The sequence below is a fragment of the Fukomys damarensis genome, unplaced genomic scaffold (genome assembly GCF_012274545.1).
Source record: "Fukomys damarensis isolate Sample0158 unplaced genomic scaffold, DMR_v1.0_HiC HiC_scaffold_19, whole genome shotgun sequence".
In the NCBI taxonomy this organism is placed as follows: Eukaryota; Metazoa; Chordata; class Mammalia; order Rodentia; family Bathyergidae; genus Fukomys; species Fukomys damarensis.
Genome location: NW_022900931.1, coordinates 20619268 through 20635900, shown reverse-complemented (window position 1 = coordinate 20635900; position 16633 = coordinate 20619268). Strand labels below are relative to the sequence as shown.

The window sequence follows — 16633 nt, the reverse complement described above, 5'->3', positions numbered from 1 at the left end:
AAAAAAAAAAAAAAAAAAAAAAAATTATATGAGTAAATTAGAATTCTTATCCAAAAATAATTTTTCAAAATTTTAACAGAATACTCTTATCATCAGCTTCTAGTTATATTCGTTTTATGTATGTATGTATGTGTGTGTGTGTATATATATATATATATATATATACACACACACATACATACACACACACACACACACACACACACACACACACACACACATTTTTTTTTCCTGGTACCAGGGATCAAACTCAGGTCCTTGCACTCACAAGGCAGGCAGCGGCACCACTGAGCTAAATCGCCAGTCCAAGTCCAAATAACTTATATTTTGATATAAACAAAGAGTTTGGAGTGAGGGACAAGCCAAATTATATCATTTTTCATGTTACTGAAATCAAAGACTTTAAAAATATTGCCATTTCTTAGGACCAACTCAGATAGCGTATGAAATTTTTAAAAAATATCCGTTATCTGGCAATGATTTAAAGACAATCAGCGTGTTTATAGTTTGAAGGCGATTAACATATAGCGGACTCAGGTTTCCATTTTGGAATGAGAGCTGATTCACAACTGGCATCTGAAGAAGTGCACAAAGCTATTCTTACCAATTTTTCTTGAAGAGGCTGCTGAATTTTTGCTGTGGAGGACAGGGGATCATGGTGAGAAGAAGATTCCTCATCTAAAACACTCTGTCATGACACAGTGGTGGAGTATGTTGAAAAAAATGATGAAAGTTCCAAAGATACAAAATATGTCAGGCTGCAGAGCAGATAACCACATTACCACGAGCAGGCAAGAGCACTGAGCTCTACTCGCTGAGCTCTACTCGTAGGAAACACATTTGTAATTGTAAACTTCCCACTGGCTGTTACACATTAATCCATCTAGGAGTGAAATCCAAAGATGAGGAACAGGGAAGGGCATGGTTTTGTCATTAAAATCTTTAGGCAGAAGCCAAAGAATCTTGTTGGTGACATGACTTGAAATGGTGAAATTGGCGTCTATGAAAATTTCCAGTAATAATACTGTAAGACTTGAACAAGCTAAAGTGACTCCATACCAATAGGCCAGAGACTGTGCTTCTTCATATGCTAATTGCTAACTTGGCAAACAGCCCGCCCAGGGGCAAATGGTATGACAAAAGGTGACCATAGAACATTTCCGGCATAAGATAAGCAGTGTTTGGTCCTCTGGTAGTTCTGTGAATGCCCTGACCTATGTTTGCACATTTTTGTTTAGAAAAACCCTATAAAAAGGACCTCAGCCCCTGAGCAGTCGCCTCTCTGAGCTACCTGGCTCTGGGAGTGCCGTCTCGTCAGACTAATAAAGGTCTGTTTACCATCTAGCCTGGTGTGTTCCTTCCTGCATTTCTCCTTCCTCCGTTGAGCTCCTGGAGCCTCTCTGGGTTTTAGGACCCAGCATTGTAGAGGCCTTTTCAGCTGTTCACGCTCCGTGGAGTGGAAATGAGACTTAGGTCTCACAATACTGTGGTCTTACTCCAAGAGACGGATACATATCTGTCTACTAGGAAATGTTGTAGGTGTTCTTGGGTAGATGAAAGCTTCTTTAGATAGATATGGAGGTTTTTGCAGCTCGGTTGATTGCGAGGATTTTCTAGGCACTCTGCCTGACTTAGTCTCATACGTACACACTCACTCACAGTTTTTTTCCTAATTAAACAGCTGTGTCTGCATTATGCTTTAGAAAGTGGTACTAGCAAATATCACTGTTCATTCTTCCTCCATCTCTTCCTCCAGTGCCATCCTCACTGGTTCCCTATATTTTTCACTTATGAGCCAAAAAAGAGACTCACCAAACATCTTAAGAGAAAGAAATATATTCAGCTCTACCACGGATACCTTGAGATGTCCAGACAGAAAGACACTGGGAGTTTAATTCCAAAAGGAGAAATATAAAAGGATAGTAATCGTTAAAGTCTGTTCAAAGGGCTCCAAATTTCAGCAAATGATTATGATTATGAAATGAAGTACGCACCTGTCCTATCGGAAAGGAGGCTCCTCAGACTAAAACCAGTGGCTCTTTGCTGATAGTTAAGACTGAGAAGGCAAAGCACATTCTGAAATGCTTCCACCTCGGAGTCGCTCTCCGGAGCTGCTCTCTAGTGTGAGTTCTCCCCCGTTTTCTTACATGCTTTCAGTATGCAGGGAACTAAGTCCACTAAAGCATTTTCTTCTAAGTAGGGTATTGATGGTTAAAACCTATACTATATACTATAAGTTAACTTTAAAACCTTATCTGAATTGGACATCTTCCCCACAATAAACAAACATGCAGCCCAGGGATTTTCTTTTACCTGAAACAGCAGGTCATGGAGTCGTCCTTTAGTTAACTGTTTTCGAAGTGACTCAACAGTCGCTATGAAAAAAATTTATAAGCAACTCAATATGACCACTTTAACCACCTTTGCCCACAGTACATATTATTGCTTTATAAACTTGTACTGGCTTTCCGTCTGGGGCCTGAGGAAAGGAGAGGGAACACTGACTTCTGCAGTCTCTACTTAAGAAAATAGAAAAGCATGCTGCAACAGCTAAGCCACAACACCCTGGGGTATTTAAAACTAACAATGCAAGTGAATTGTCTTCTGGATGTGAGTCACAGAATCACAATCTGAAAATAAAGAATGCAGGGACTAGGGGCATAGCTCAGTGGCGGAGCATTGGCAAAGCCCTGTGTTTGATCCCCAGCACTGCAAAAGCAAACCAAGAAGAAACACTCTACAAGCCATTCAGTGCAACCTCCTGCAAATCTCCATTAAGTTTCTGCTCAGTCCCCAGAATGAGGGTCCTACAATTCCAAGAGTCCTAGTAGATCTGAGACCTTGAGAACACCAGTGTCCAGGAGGCTGAGCTGGTAACTTGCACACCGTGGAGCCCAGTTCAGGCTTCCAGTGCAGTGCTCAGTTCTGTGTGCTATGCTGTGCCCTTGGAAATATTTATCTTTTCACTTAACTAAAATCTGTTTCCTACTAACTGTCAAAGTCTTATCTCTCAGAAAATGGAAAGGGGGAAAAAGGTCTATTTAGTACTGTAAGTTACATAATCACACGCTGCCTGTTTGGCAACCCATCCTTTTTGAAATACAGCTGGGTATGAGAAAATAAGCCCAAATCGTTTGAAAAACCAATGCAGATACAGTACTGCTACCCATGCCCTTTACACGTGTGACAAATCTCACACATTGACAGACAGTGAGCTCTGAATTTATGCGTTATTCTCACAAGCTTGACTGCTTTCTCTGCTCACAGGAGATTAAGAGCAAAAATTAAAAGAGGGTAGAGAGCTCTGCTAGATGCCCGTATATTAATAGCTACGACTATTTTTTGAAATCACTGATGGCCAGGCAAATTCTTAACAGCAGATCTTCTGGTGTCCAAAGCACAGAGAAATCTGGTGCTTCTTATTTCACAAACTAATCGTTTTATTTCTCCCTAGCCAGAAGAACTTCAGAGCCATGAAAATAGTACTGATATATATGAAAATAATTTTTTTTAATTTTTCAGGAAAAACACCATTAAAGCTTTGATTATATAGGATATTATCCATGGAAAAATTCCATTTTATAAAATTTTTTATAGAAACAACTTACTATTCAACTAAGTATTAAATAGCTCCTAGATCAGTGGTGGTGAACCTATGGCACACGTGCTAAAGCAGACTGTTTGTCCTAGATGTAGTACTAAGATCTCATGATCCTAATCATCTCCAGTAGGTGAAAACATTTTTAACCCAAAGTAATTACATTTTTTCACATTAATACTTAAACTTTTGGATATTTTCAAACCTCTTTGTGTTAGGCAAACTAGAAACAAGGCCTTATCCTCTTCCTAACCTACGTTCATACAGCAACCAAAGCTTTCAGAATCAGAATACCATCTTAGTATTAAAACTCAGAAATGAGTGAGTACGACACTGTCAAAATTGCCCATCTGCTCTCCCACCAGGCAAGCCTGGGTTTTAGAAACAATCTATCTCAAAGCATTCAAATTGAAAATCTTATTTCAACAGATGTTTTGTGCAGCGAGTAGCAACTATTTCCATATTTTCCATATGGCAAAACAAACTGGCTTATGACCTCAATTTGCATGCACTTTTGAATTCTGTGTTTGGAGTTGGACATTCAATATCTCTGGGACATTTAGGCTTCACATAGATACAAGTAAAACAATGGCCAGCATATCCCCACCACTGCCATCTGTGATGGAAAGTGAGAGCAGGTGTCTTGGATGTGTTGCCTTTGAAGGAAGCTGAGATAAAGCCACTTTCTAAATGACTGTGTGCACTGGAGCTTTCAGGCAAAGGGTCCACAATTAATTGACTATTCAAAAATCAAAACTGCAACACTATCGGAGCTGTTATAATACTAGTCAGTTATCGATGATGGTTGCCATTTATGGAGTATGAACTCTTTATAACGCAAGATATATATGTTCCCCACCAAAAAACCTTATGCTCTATAAAATTGTGCATTAAAAATATTAGGGTTCATTAACCACAGACTAAGAATACTATTTAGACATATAAATCTGTCGGAGGACTTACATACCTAATAATGAAAGGACAAAGAACATAATTTTAAAATGGGCAAATGAGTTAGATACTTTACCAAAAAAGATATACAATGACCAATCAACATATGAGAAAGTGCCGATTATCTTTAGTCCTCTAAATGGTAGAAATTAAAATCACTGAAATATCAGTAGAGTAGCTTAAATGAAAAAAACCTGTCAACACTTACTATCACAGAAATGGAACACCAGAAGCTTCCACACAGTGCTGGTGGAGTGTGAAATGCTATATATCATGGAAAAATATTTGGAAGGTTCTTAAAAAGCTAGAGCTCCAACTACGGTATGACCTGGTAGATTTCTCCTAGGCATTTATATGAGGTGACATAAGAACTCTTGTTCACACAAAGACAAATGTTCATAATCGCTCTACCCAATATAAACAAAAAAGACAGAGACTTTAGATATGCAAAATGGGGTAAAAGACAAATTGTGGATTATCCATACAAAGAAATACAACTCAACCATAGAAATTATTACTGATAAACGTAACACATGTGAATCTCAAAAATATGCTAAGGGGAAGCGGAAGCAGACACACACACACACACACACGCACACACACACACACAAAACGCATGGTGCAATTCAATTCTAGAACAGGCCAAACTACCCCAATCAGATCAGGGTTGTTCCTTGTGGCCGGCCTGGGGGAGGGGCATGAAACTGGGAAGTTGTTCAAAGGAAACTTTCTGATAGAGGTTCTGGGTTTTGAAGTGCTATTTGTCTAACTGGTTGAAGAACACACTTAAGATGTGAACTCTTTACGATATCGTATAGGTAAAAAAGATTCAAAAATTACAAGAAAAATGACAACGAGGTTTATGAAATAAGGAGGGGTTAGGACGAAATCGCAAAGAAGTATGTGCAGCATTGTCACTAGAGCACTAACAAACACAGTCGCTAAATTATTGTTACCCAGGGAGAGAATGTGGATCACCCAGGCATGCATCTTAAAACGCCCACCGGATACTAAAAACACACGAAACCACAGAGTGGAAATGCTAGTGCTGCCTTAAACGGAACAACGCTGGCATCATGCTGAGAAAGGGCAGATGGGAGTGGGACTCTCAGCCAGGGGTGAGCTCTGGGAGCAGCCTCACAGAGAACTCTGACAGGCTGGGGTGAGCCTCTGCGGAGGAAGGTTCAGGTGCAGACACTGATTTTTAATTTTCTCAAAATAAAGTTGCAAGAGCTCCTGGTGCTTGTTAAGCAGCCAGGCTAACGGTTTTTTTCCTTTCCTCCTGAAGGCGATAGTTCTTGCGTCTTCCAACTTAGATCTTATTCTCAAGAAAGTTATGTATGGGCTGGGGATTTAGCTCAGTGGTTTGGTGGCCTGCCTTGCAAGCGCAAAGACCCGAGTTCAATCCCCAGCACCAAAAAAAAAAAGAAAGTTATGTATGAAACAAAAGAATGTCCCTATTGTCCTAACACGTCATTCACTCCCCATTTACCAATGATCACAGAAAAGGGTAATTCACATCACAGAAGTGTGGTCTAGCAGTAGACCACCTATGTAGACCACCTATAGCCAAGCAGTAGCCACTGACTTGTATTTGTGTTATCTGCATTTCACAACTGAATTACACGGGAGAGGATACAAAGGTACACAGTGGTAAAGTGATTTGCGCAGTTCTACCCAACGACTCTTTTGTAGACTTGATATGAGTTGGTTAAACTTCAAATCCCGTGCTCTTAAACCATTATACCATGATAATATCACTTCATTCACATCTGCATTTTCGCTTGGGAAAACCTATCCTATCAGAGGTGCTGAACAGGCTATAATGATTTGAGCTTTCTCCTTGGTCCCAATTCCAGCATCTTTTAGCTTTAAGCACCTTATCTTTCAGCATTCTTTGGCTCATTGCCCTTGATTATTGGCTGTTTGGGACACATGGTTCTCATCCTTCATCCATCCTCAGATCTTAAGGATCCCTCTCTCATACCTCATATGCCCCCTATACTGAGAAAAGCCAGCTAGAAATGAGTTTTCCATGAGATTATCTCAGGAAAGCTTTCTCAAAACCAAAGTTTACCTGTAGACACTCAGATCCTCAACTAAGGCACAGTGATAGGCGTTTCTTAGGATCTCTCCCCAAGGAAATATTTATGGTTCCTAAGGTAATTAATTTGCTTGTTGTCTGTTAAGTAATTCAATTTTGATTTCACATCAGCTAGGGACAAGAGACAGTGAATAGTAAGGGATGAATAGATCAATCAATCTATGATTAGTCCTATAGATAAGATGCATCCTAATGTGTTTTATGCATACCCTACATCTAAGAAATTGTTTAGATTTCCTTTTCAAAGCTAACATCCATTTATAATCCACTACTGTCTATGGTCACAAGAAACGTAGCTGTAAAAACAGAAGAAAATCTAAAAGTAACTACTCACAAAATGTAGCAGTTCTTGTGGCACATTTCATGGAGGCAAAGGTACACACCAATCATTTTATAAATCACTTTGGTCCCGTGGTGGTTGAAAACTTTGATAATATACTTTATTCAACATGAAGTTCAGGATTTATAATCAAACGTTATAAGCAACTTCCCAATTGTAGTTTGTACACATTGCTGTTGGCCTGAACACTTGAGCAAACCAAACAAATCCCCCCAGAATTTGCTGATAAATCTTGTCAGATGGATCGGAAAGCAATGGTTTTAAGCATTTTGCTAATTTATTGAACTAGCTGAAGAGTTTCAGAAGAGCTAAGTAGATTTAAATATCTTTCTTTTCTGACTCAGAATTCAAATGTTTGACTCAGAACTCAAGCACCATGGGGTGGCTGTGGTTACGGTGTTATATGTGTGGACATGTTTGTCTAAAAACTGTCCCACCTCACTGCTGTCTTGATCTGTCTGGAATACCTGCAGTAGAGAACTTTTTTTTATATACTCTCTATCTCAAGTTTCTTCTTCTCCCAAAGGGAGACTTCTAAGGGATTAGGGGAACCCTTCTAGATGAATGGCTTTATAAGAAAAATCCTGGTATGTGTGCCTTTTTGGGAGCAGGGAAACAAACAAACAAACAAGAAAGGAATTTCCTAAATCTGGGCAGCTTATGAGCAATTGAAGACAGAAAGAAGTGTTCGTCCTACTTTATCCAGGCAAAAAAGGTACATTCAACAAAAATGTCTTTCATGTACTGCTTTTAATAATATTTAAACCAATTATCCCCTAAGGATGAACTGGGAAGACAGGGACAAGTTGATAATATCAAGAGTACGCACTTTGGTAGAGGTTACAAAAGTTGATTCTTCAGAGAAAGTGCTGCCAGAAAGGCATGCTATGGCTTGCATTTAGATGTCCCTCCAAAGCCTCTTGTGGTCATAGGTGGGGCTTTTTCAGAGGTGGCTGGATCTAGAGTGTGTGATGCTGGAACTGATTCAAGGTGCAATGCTAGGATCAAGGGCACTAGGATTAAGGGTGTGCTACCCACCCTAAGTAGCCTGGGTAAAATAGAAGGGATAGAAAGATCCGTGGTCATCCTTTGTTGCTTTACTACCTTCTGCCTGCCATGAATTGTTTTAACCCCCATCCATGCCTTTCTGCTATGCCACCCTGCCTTGGAGCCAGCTGATTATGAACTGAAACCTCTACAAACCGTGAGCTAAATAAGGCTTTTTGCCTTTAACTTTGGCTATCAGGTATTTTGTCTCAGCAATCAGAAAAGTAACAAAGACAAAATCTGGTACCAGAGAAGAAGGGTCATTTCTGTGACTTAACCTGCCCATGTGACTTAGGAGCTTTTGGAGCTGACTTGTGGAAAGGGGAAGAGTTAGGAAAGGGTTGGAGATGCTGGTTGAAAAAAGTAGAGCTAGAACACCTGAGGCTGTACTTGATGAGAGATTCTGGTCAAATCCCAGAAGACCAACAGAAATTCTGCCGGAGAAGAACAGGCTCAGGAGGTTTCCCCTGGGAACGACTGCACCAGCTGTTGAACTCCAGACAATGTGTATTGTGCCTACACAGAGAATTTGTCTGCATTTAGCTCCTGTCCAGAGACCTTACCTGAGACTGAGATTAAGGGCAGAGGACTAATTAATCTGGCAGAAAATTCCAAGGCAGTCTAATGTTGAAGCGGTTGCATGGCTACTATTGGGGGCTTTTAGGCAGATTTATGTTGAGAATCAAGAGCAAAGAGCCCAGCAGAATGATTTAAAATATTTTGAGTTTGGCCAGAAAGGAAGCTCCGGTAAAGTTGGTGCCTGCAAAGATGGAACAGAGGAGAAATTGGTCACTGAAGACTAGCAAAAGAAAGCCAAGTATTTCAGAAGACAACAATAGAAAAGATGGCCTGAGGACATCACAAGAACCAAAAACACTCCAGCTTCTGCAGCCTCAGAGTTGCAAAGATGAAAGACTTTGCTTTGAGAAGAGAACTCCAGAGCACCGTGTCCAAGAATGGCAGCAGCCTAGGGAATTTGTATTTGGTTCATAAGCACTGAACCCCAACAGCCAAGAGAGAAGGGAGCCCGGCTACTGCTCTAGTTGGCAGCAGACCTTGGCATCATCCACGTGGTGCTGGTTTTAGGTGTATGCAGAATGTAGAGTTGTGGGGTCAGGAAGGTTTCAGAAGAAGTCAGATTTCAGAAGAAGGCCTGGGAAGCTAGGCAGTGAGCTCCTGAGGAGGCAGTGGGTGAAGCTGTGAATGTGAAGCTAAAGGTGCAGGAGAAACCCCAGAAGTTTGGAGATGCTAGGAACAGTGATAATCTGAGGAAAACCAAGAGTAAAGAGCAGAATTGGTCCCAGAGTGAAGCCATGGGAGCTACAACTACAGGCAATGCTATAGGGGTGGAACCACCCATGCCTATTAGAGTTCATAACTTGCCACAGATTGCCTGGGACGCTGGAAGTGGAAATTTTTGGACTTGCTTTGGTCCCATTCCTTTATATCCCCCATTTGTACCTTTTGGAATGAAAATGTCTATCTTATGCCATTGAATGTTGGAAGTGTTTAACTTTCATTAGTACAGGGGCTTGCAGCTTAAGAGTCTGCCTTAAATTTCAGAGACTTTGGATTTAATTTTCAACAATGCTAAAACAGGACTTTGGCAACTCTTGGAGATGGACCAAATGCCTTTTGCATAAAGGGGTGTGCCTGAGTCTTGAGGGTCTAGGGTGGAGTGTTACAGCTTGTGTCTAGATGTCCCCCAAAGCTTTGTGTGGTCATAGGTGGGGCACTTCAGAGGTGGCTGGATGAAGAACATGTGACTGATTCATGGCTCAAGGCTAGGTTCAAGGGTGCTAGGATTAAGAAAGTGAGGGCTAAAGAAGATGTGGTTTTTCTATAAAACTGAATATTACTCAGCCATAAAGAATGAGAAAATAGATTCATTCATAGGAAAATGGATACATATTGAAGATATGCTCCTAAGTGAAATAAATAAGTCACACATGTGTAAATACCAAATAGTTTCCCTGGTGTGAATAATCTGCTATAATACATTAGATCCTACTAAGATTACTGACATTTAGAAATGGGAAGAAAGGAGCTAAAGGTGTAGGGAAGGTGGATTGGGTAGGGGAAGGGTAATAAGGGAAAAGAAAAAAATGTGAGATAATGAAAAGATGAAAATAAAGTGTTTGTAGATGGGGAGGGGAGGACGGGATGAAGGGAGGGCAGGGGTAAGGGGAAAAAATGAGAATCAAGACTTGTCATGTAGAGGTACAAGATCCCAACAATGAATGTAACTGTACTGTATCCCTAAAATGTACCAATAAACTCAAAGCTGAAAAAAAAAAAAAGAATGTGAGGCCTACCCACCCTAAATAGTCTGGATAAAATATAAGGGATAGAAAGAGCTGTAGTCATCTCTTACTGCTTTCCTACCTTCTGCCTGCCATGAACTATTTCTCCTCTGCAGTACCTGCCTTGGAGCCAGCCAATTATGGACTGAAACCTTTACAAACAAACTGTGAGCAAAATGATCCCTTCCTCCTCCTTTTTTTTTTTTTAACTAGGGATCAAACTCAGGACCTTGGACTTGTGAGGCAGGTGCAGCACCACTGAGCTAAGTAACCAGCCCAATCCTTTCTCCTTTTAACTGTGTTGTGTCAAGTTATGAGAAAAGTAACTAAGACAACACAGAAAGAAGGGAAGTCAAATTCTTAGCAGCCATATAAAAGTATGGGGTATAATATTGATTTAATGTGAAGATAACTGGACCAAAGGATTCATCTTCTGAGAACAGTATCTAATGCAGACATGCCTTAAACCACATTTAGAATGACTCATGTCTCAACAAGAACAATTCTAATCACCAAGAAGCCTCCTGCAATATCCTGAGTAATAAAAAAATAAGACCTAGACTTTGTAATTTAAAGCATGCCTCACATTGGTAACAGAGTGAACCAAAATGAACCAGCACTTACTAGAATTATTAAAAACTGACAAGTTCATAAAGATTTAAGAATAAAATGTTGAATACCACTGCTATTACAAAACTAGAGAATTTGTTACAACTCGTAAGCAGCTTTCTGAGATAACTGTGAAAGGATACAACAAATCCCAAACACACACAAAGCCTGAAACTTTTCACCTCTAGCTTACTTTAAGCTTATATTTAATTGTTTGTTACTTTCTATAAAAAGAACAATTATACAGCTAGGATAAGAAGCTCCTGGAAAGAAAGCAGCTGTCTGATAAATGGCTAAAGAAATAAGCTTTATTTTTACTGTACTGTGTTTCTAGAACAAGTTTATAAATAATTTGACATCTGCAATTTGACAATTGTCTTCTCACATATATTTTTAATATGTGCTTATGCATTTTTGGGCTACAGAAAAAGTACAAGTATTCCAATTTCTAAAACGTAAAATATGCAAGTCAACTACACATCAAACGTTTTAAAGATTTTTCATACATACTTAATATTTTGGTACGCTATGAATTCATACCTGTTTTTCCCAACCCCCTACTAAAAGGAAAATAGAGAAGCAGGCCCTTTTTCACCATATGACAGCTAAAAATTAGCTAAGAAAATCAGGACAGAAATATGTAAAACAATTTAAGAGAATACATATTCCGGGCCAGGGATTTAGCTCAATGGTTCGGTGGCCTGCCTTGCAAGCGCAAGGACCTGAGTTCAATCCCCGGTACCAAAAAAAACAAAAAAACAAAGAGAATACATATTCCTATTGTACAGATTTTTTTTCTCTTTGTTTACTTGAAGAAATTTGAGAAGTTCCATTTAATTTTAAAAGAAAAAAAAAGGCATGAACCAATCTAACTCCAAATAAACAACCAACAAAGCAGGTTAACTGTCACACTCAAGTCCCCAGCTCCTGGCTGAACCTCTTTGATGACCTCACAATACGGTTCTCCCAGACCATCTCTTGTCATAAATTCAGTAACAACGCAGCAGATGGAATGCAGAAAAATGGCCCTAGTGCTTCGGCCCCACTTCAGGGTAAAATGAGCCGGGACATAAACGGACATCTGCTACTTACTTTTCAGTGTTCTTGTCTTCTGCTCAAGGGTCTGGCGAGTGTTCGATAGCTCGGTATTTATAGTGTGGAGGTTCCGCTGCTCCAAAATTGCTTCCTCTAGTTCTTGCGGTAGAGACTTAGCTTTTTCCCTGGCACAGTGGGCTGTCTGCTCTTGATTCTTCACCTGGATACACGTACAGTTAATACAGGATTTTAGCAAGTGACCAGGGAAGAAATCAATCAGGCGCTCACTCTATTAGGCACACAAAACTGAAAATATGCTTTTCTTCTCAGGGAAGTGATAAGCCTCTCCTGAACTTCTGCAATCCCGTGTTTGCATGTGCTCTGTGTGCCCGAGCTATTTCTACAGCAGCAAAAGTCCTGATAGTCAAGTTCCCTCCTCCTGCAAAGCTGCCTCTTTCATCAGCAGGCTGCAGACACCGCCCCTTTTACCACTTCCCTACACTTCCGCCTCTCGCTGTAGTCACTAGGGACTGAGCTTTACAGTTTCTTTTTTGTTCCTCCTCCATGGTTTGGAGGACATCTGAGGAGCTTTCTCCGGAGTCTAACGTAGCCCAGTCCTGCCTACCTGCTGTTCGGCCTCCTCCAGCTGTTCGCTGGTCTCCTGGACCTTCTTCCTGAGGATGGCTTCCTGGTTGACAGCATCTTCTTGCAGTTGTTTGATGGCTTCTAGTTGTTTCTGACTGATGTTTGAAAAAACAAAAGAGTCCAAACCACAAGCTGTCAATGACATTTCAACTAAGAGTCACTTTGGGAAATGGTGACAAATTTAAGCACGTACTTCCTGAACGATCAGAGAAAAAAAAAGCGAAAGTGTGTACGTGTGAATAAATTCTTCACAGATACAGAATTTCAAGCAAGTGATCACTTAGCCTTTGCGTTACAGGTGAGGACACTCCACTTCCCGTGGCACACCGGTATTTTCAGTTCCCCACAAGCCATGTTCACAGCACTGGGCATCAGGAGGCGGCTGTACCTTGAGCTCAGGGTGACAGGAGTAATGCCCACACTTCACAGCTAGCTTTTTACAGAAAAGGCAAGGAAAAAAAAAAGACAGGAAAAGGAAACCAGAGGGTCTCATGACCTGAGCCTTTCTCCTCAGGGTTGTCAGCCACGGTAGAAATATTTTTCGTCAGCTCAGCAAGGGTCAGCCCCAAACAGAGAGGGAAGCCAGCTGTGGCTATCCCCACTATAGTTCCCTTTTGCTAAAGCCCTTCCCCTCCCCTTTGGCCCACCTCAATTCTTAGAATCATTGCTTTTTTTCCCTTGGATCCAATACTCATCCAAATGTATCCATTCTGCTAACCGATGAGATTATTCTGTGCTGCAGGTTAACACACCAATGGTTATCTGGCAACAATAGACCTTGGGCCTTAATTCAACGTGGGCATTTCAAAGCAACGAGGAAGATATCACTAGGCCTAGACCTTTTTCCTGCCTCTCCAGTGTCAACACAGTGAGAGTCCCATTGGCATAAATCCAGATCTGATTACGAGAAGGACCACATCAGAAGCTGGGCTAATCTTACAGAATGCTTTACCTCTGTAGTACACACAAAAATCCTAAACAAAATAAAAACTAAATCACCACATGCTTTCTACTGAACATTCCTCAATAGTTTATACTGCATTTTTTCCCATCTTTAGCAGGAGCACTTAATGTGACAGCTATGCACAGAACGTTTTTAGATATACAATACAGCATTAACCAAAGACTTTATGTGTACAGCCGATCACTACAACTTTTGAAGACTAAAACTTTCTACCTGTTGACTTAGCAACTGCCTATCTCTTCTTCCCGTGCCTGCAGCAAACATCATTCTACTTTCTGCTTCTAGAGGTTGAAGCATTTTAGATAAACTCAGATAAATGGAGTCACGCAGGATTTGTCCCGTGATTAAGTCATTTCACTTAGTGTCATGTTCTGCATGTGCACTTATTTTCACATAAGCCTGAGTACACAGGCACATTCATCTATGTTATTCATCCATTGATAAATAGGTTGGTTCCACGTCTTCATTATTATGAATAACACCGCACTAAACATGGAATACAAATCTCTGAGATCCCAATTTCAAACCCTTTGGGTAAATATCCAGAAATGGGAGGGCTGGGTCAAGTGGCAGTTACAGTTTTAACACTTTGAGAAATTTTCATATTGTGCTTGCCGTGTTTCATGTTCTGCCCACATTGCAAAAGGGCTCTGGTTTCTTCACATCTTCACCAACAGGTGTTAACGTTCTTTTGTTTTTTGGTTTTTTTGGTTTTTTTTTTTTTGGTACCAGGGATCAAACTCCAATGGCAGAACCACTGAGCTAAATAAATCCCTGGGCCTTTCTTTTGTATTTTATAATAGCCACTCTAAGTTATGAGACAATTTCTTTTTTTTGGTAGCGGGGATTGAACTTGGGTCCTTGTGCTTGCGAGTCAGGCCACTGAACCACTGAGCTAAATCCCCGGCCCTGAGACAATTTCTAATTGTGGTTTTAACTTGCATTTCCTGGATGATTGGTAATGTTGAGTATCTTTTTATGCAATTGCTAATTATTTGTGTATCTTTGGAGAAATGTTTTTTCAAGTCCTTTGCCCATTTTAAATCTTTTGTTTTTGCTATATAGTTGAGTTCCTTACACATTTTGAATGTTAGCTCTTCAACAGATAGTTTCCAACAATTTTCACCAGTCCCGTAGTTTCGTGTATTGTGCAGATTTATAGTCAGATGTACTCCCGTATATCTGTTTTTGCTTGCATTTGCCTGTGCTCTTGGCATCCTAAACTTTTATCAAAACCAAAACCACAAAGCTTCCCCAACACACACTTTCTTCTATAAATGTTATAGTTTCAGTTCTTATATTGAAGTTGTATCTGGTACAAGACATCCCTATAGAGTTCAATTTCATTCTTTTGCCTGTGGGTAGCCACTTTCCCCAGTAGCATTTGTTGAGGAAATTATCCTTTCCCTATTGTGTATTCTTTGCATTCATATTAAAGATCACTTGAGGCCGGGGATTTAGCTCAGTGGTACTGCGACCTGCCTCGCAAGTGCAAGGACCTGAGTTTGATCTCCGGTACCAAAGAAAAAAAACAAAAATCAGTTGCCCATACATGCCTGGGTTCATCTCTATGCTCATTTTTTCTCCCCCAATACCAGGGACTGAACTCAGGATATTGCGCTTTCAGATGGTATGCCACCGAGCTAAACCCCGATCCCTGTGCTCAATTCTGTTTACTCATGTATGTGCCTATCTTCACGCCAGGATTGCACTGATTAACTACTGTGGCTCTGAAATATTTTTTTGAAGTCAGAAAGACTAATGCCTCCATTTTTGCTGCTAAGATTATTTTGAGAAGTGGTGGGTGGGTGTGTGTGTGTGTGTGTGTGTGTGTGTGTTTTGTTTTTGGTACTAGGGATCAAACTCCAGAACTTGTGCTTGCGAGGCAGGTGGTGGAACCACTGAGCTAAAAATCCCTAGCCTTGTTAGAACAATTTTGTTACTTGTGGTTCTATATAAGTGTTTAAGATTTTATTTCTCTTTCCATAAAAAAGCTCATTGGGATTTCTTCATAGGGATCTCATTGTAGCTATAAACTGCTCCGGGCAATTGAAAAATGTTAAATTTTCCAATCCATGAACGCAGAGAGCATTCCATTTTTTTTTCGTAATTTCTCTCAATGTTTTATAGGCTTTAGTGTGAGTTATCTAAATTTATTCTTAAGCATTGTTTTTTGCTATTATGAGATTTCCTTTTCAGATAGTTCACTATTAACATGTAAAAGTGAAACAATTTCATGTGTAGATTTTGGATCCTGCAACTTTACAAAATTCATTTATTTCAACAAGTGTCTTATGGAATCAATTTAGTTTTCTACATAAAAGATCATTTCACCTGCAGACAATTTTACTTCTTCCTTCTGATTTATATGCTTTTTTTTCTAATGCACTAAGATCCCAGTATATTAAATGGAAGTGGTGAGAATGGGCATCACTGTTATTTTTTCAGATCTCAGTGAAAAAGCTTTAAATTTTTCTTAGTTAAGATCTTACCTGTGTTTTTTTTTGGTACCAGGGATCAAACTCATGACCTTGTGCTTACAAGGCAGGCATGGTGCCACTGAGCTAAACCCCCAGCCCTGTGGACTTTTCATAAATGACTATTATGTTGTTACTTTCCTGAGTTTTTACGGGAAAGACTGTTGAATTTTCTCAAATGCTTTCTCTGCACCTTATAGAGATAACTTTATGACCCCCCTTACTCTGTGCATTTGGTGTATCACATTGATTGATATATATATATTGATATATTTGCTGGGGTTAAATCCCACTTGGTAGTGGTTATGAGCCTACCATGTTGTTGAATTTTGTTTGCTCATATTTTGTTGAGGATTTTTCATCTATATTCATGAAGGATACCGGCCTGGGATTTTATCAGTGGTATTGCCTGGCTTTGATATCAGGGTACCGTTGGCATGACAAGGCGAGTTCGTAAGTGTTTGATACTTTAAGAGTTTCTGAAGGATTGATTTTTATTCATCTTTAGGTGTTTAGTAAATCATCTTTTCCTGGATTTTTTTTTTTTTTTTTTTTTTTTT

The 16633-nt window shown here is 40.0% G+C and overlaps 1 protein-coding gene across 1 annotated transcript in view; it reads right to left on the bottom strand.

The window, feature by feature from the left end:
- Positions 1–16633, bottom strand: part of Irag2 (inositol 1,4,5-triphosphate receptor associated 2) — a 115976-nt gene that overhangs the window by 40793 nt on the left and 58550 nt on the right. The window contains exons 17-20 of the mRNA XM_010615129.3: positions 12613–12727; positions 12045–12207; positions 2314–2375; positions 605–688 (exon numbers count right to left, since the gene is read on the bottom strand). Of these exons, the coding sequence (XP_010613431.2) occupies positions 605–688; positions 2314–2375; positions 12045–12207; positions 12613–12727 (424 nt within the window). The remainder of the gene's footprint in view (positions 1–604; positions 689–2313; positions 2376–12044; positions 12208–12612; positions 12728–16633) is intronic.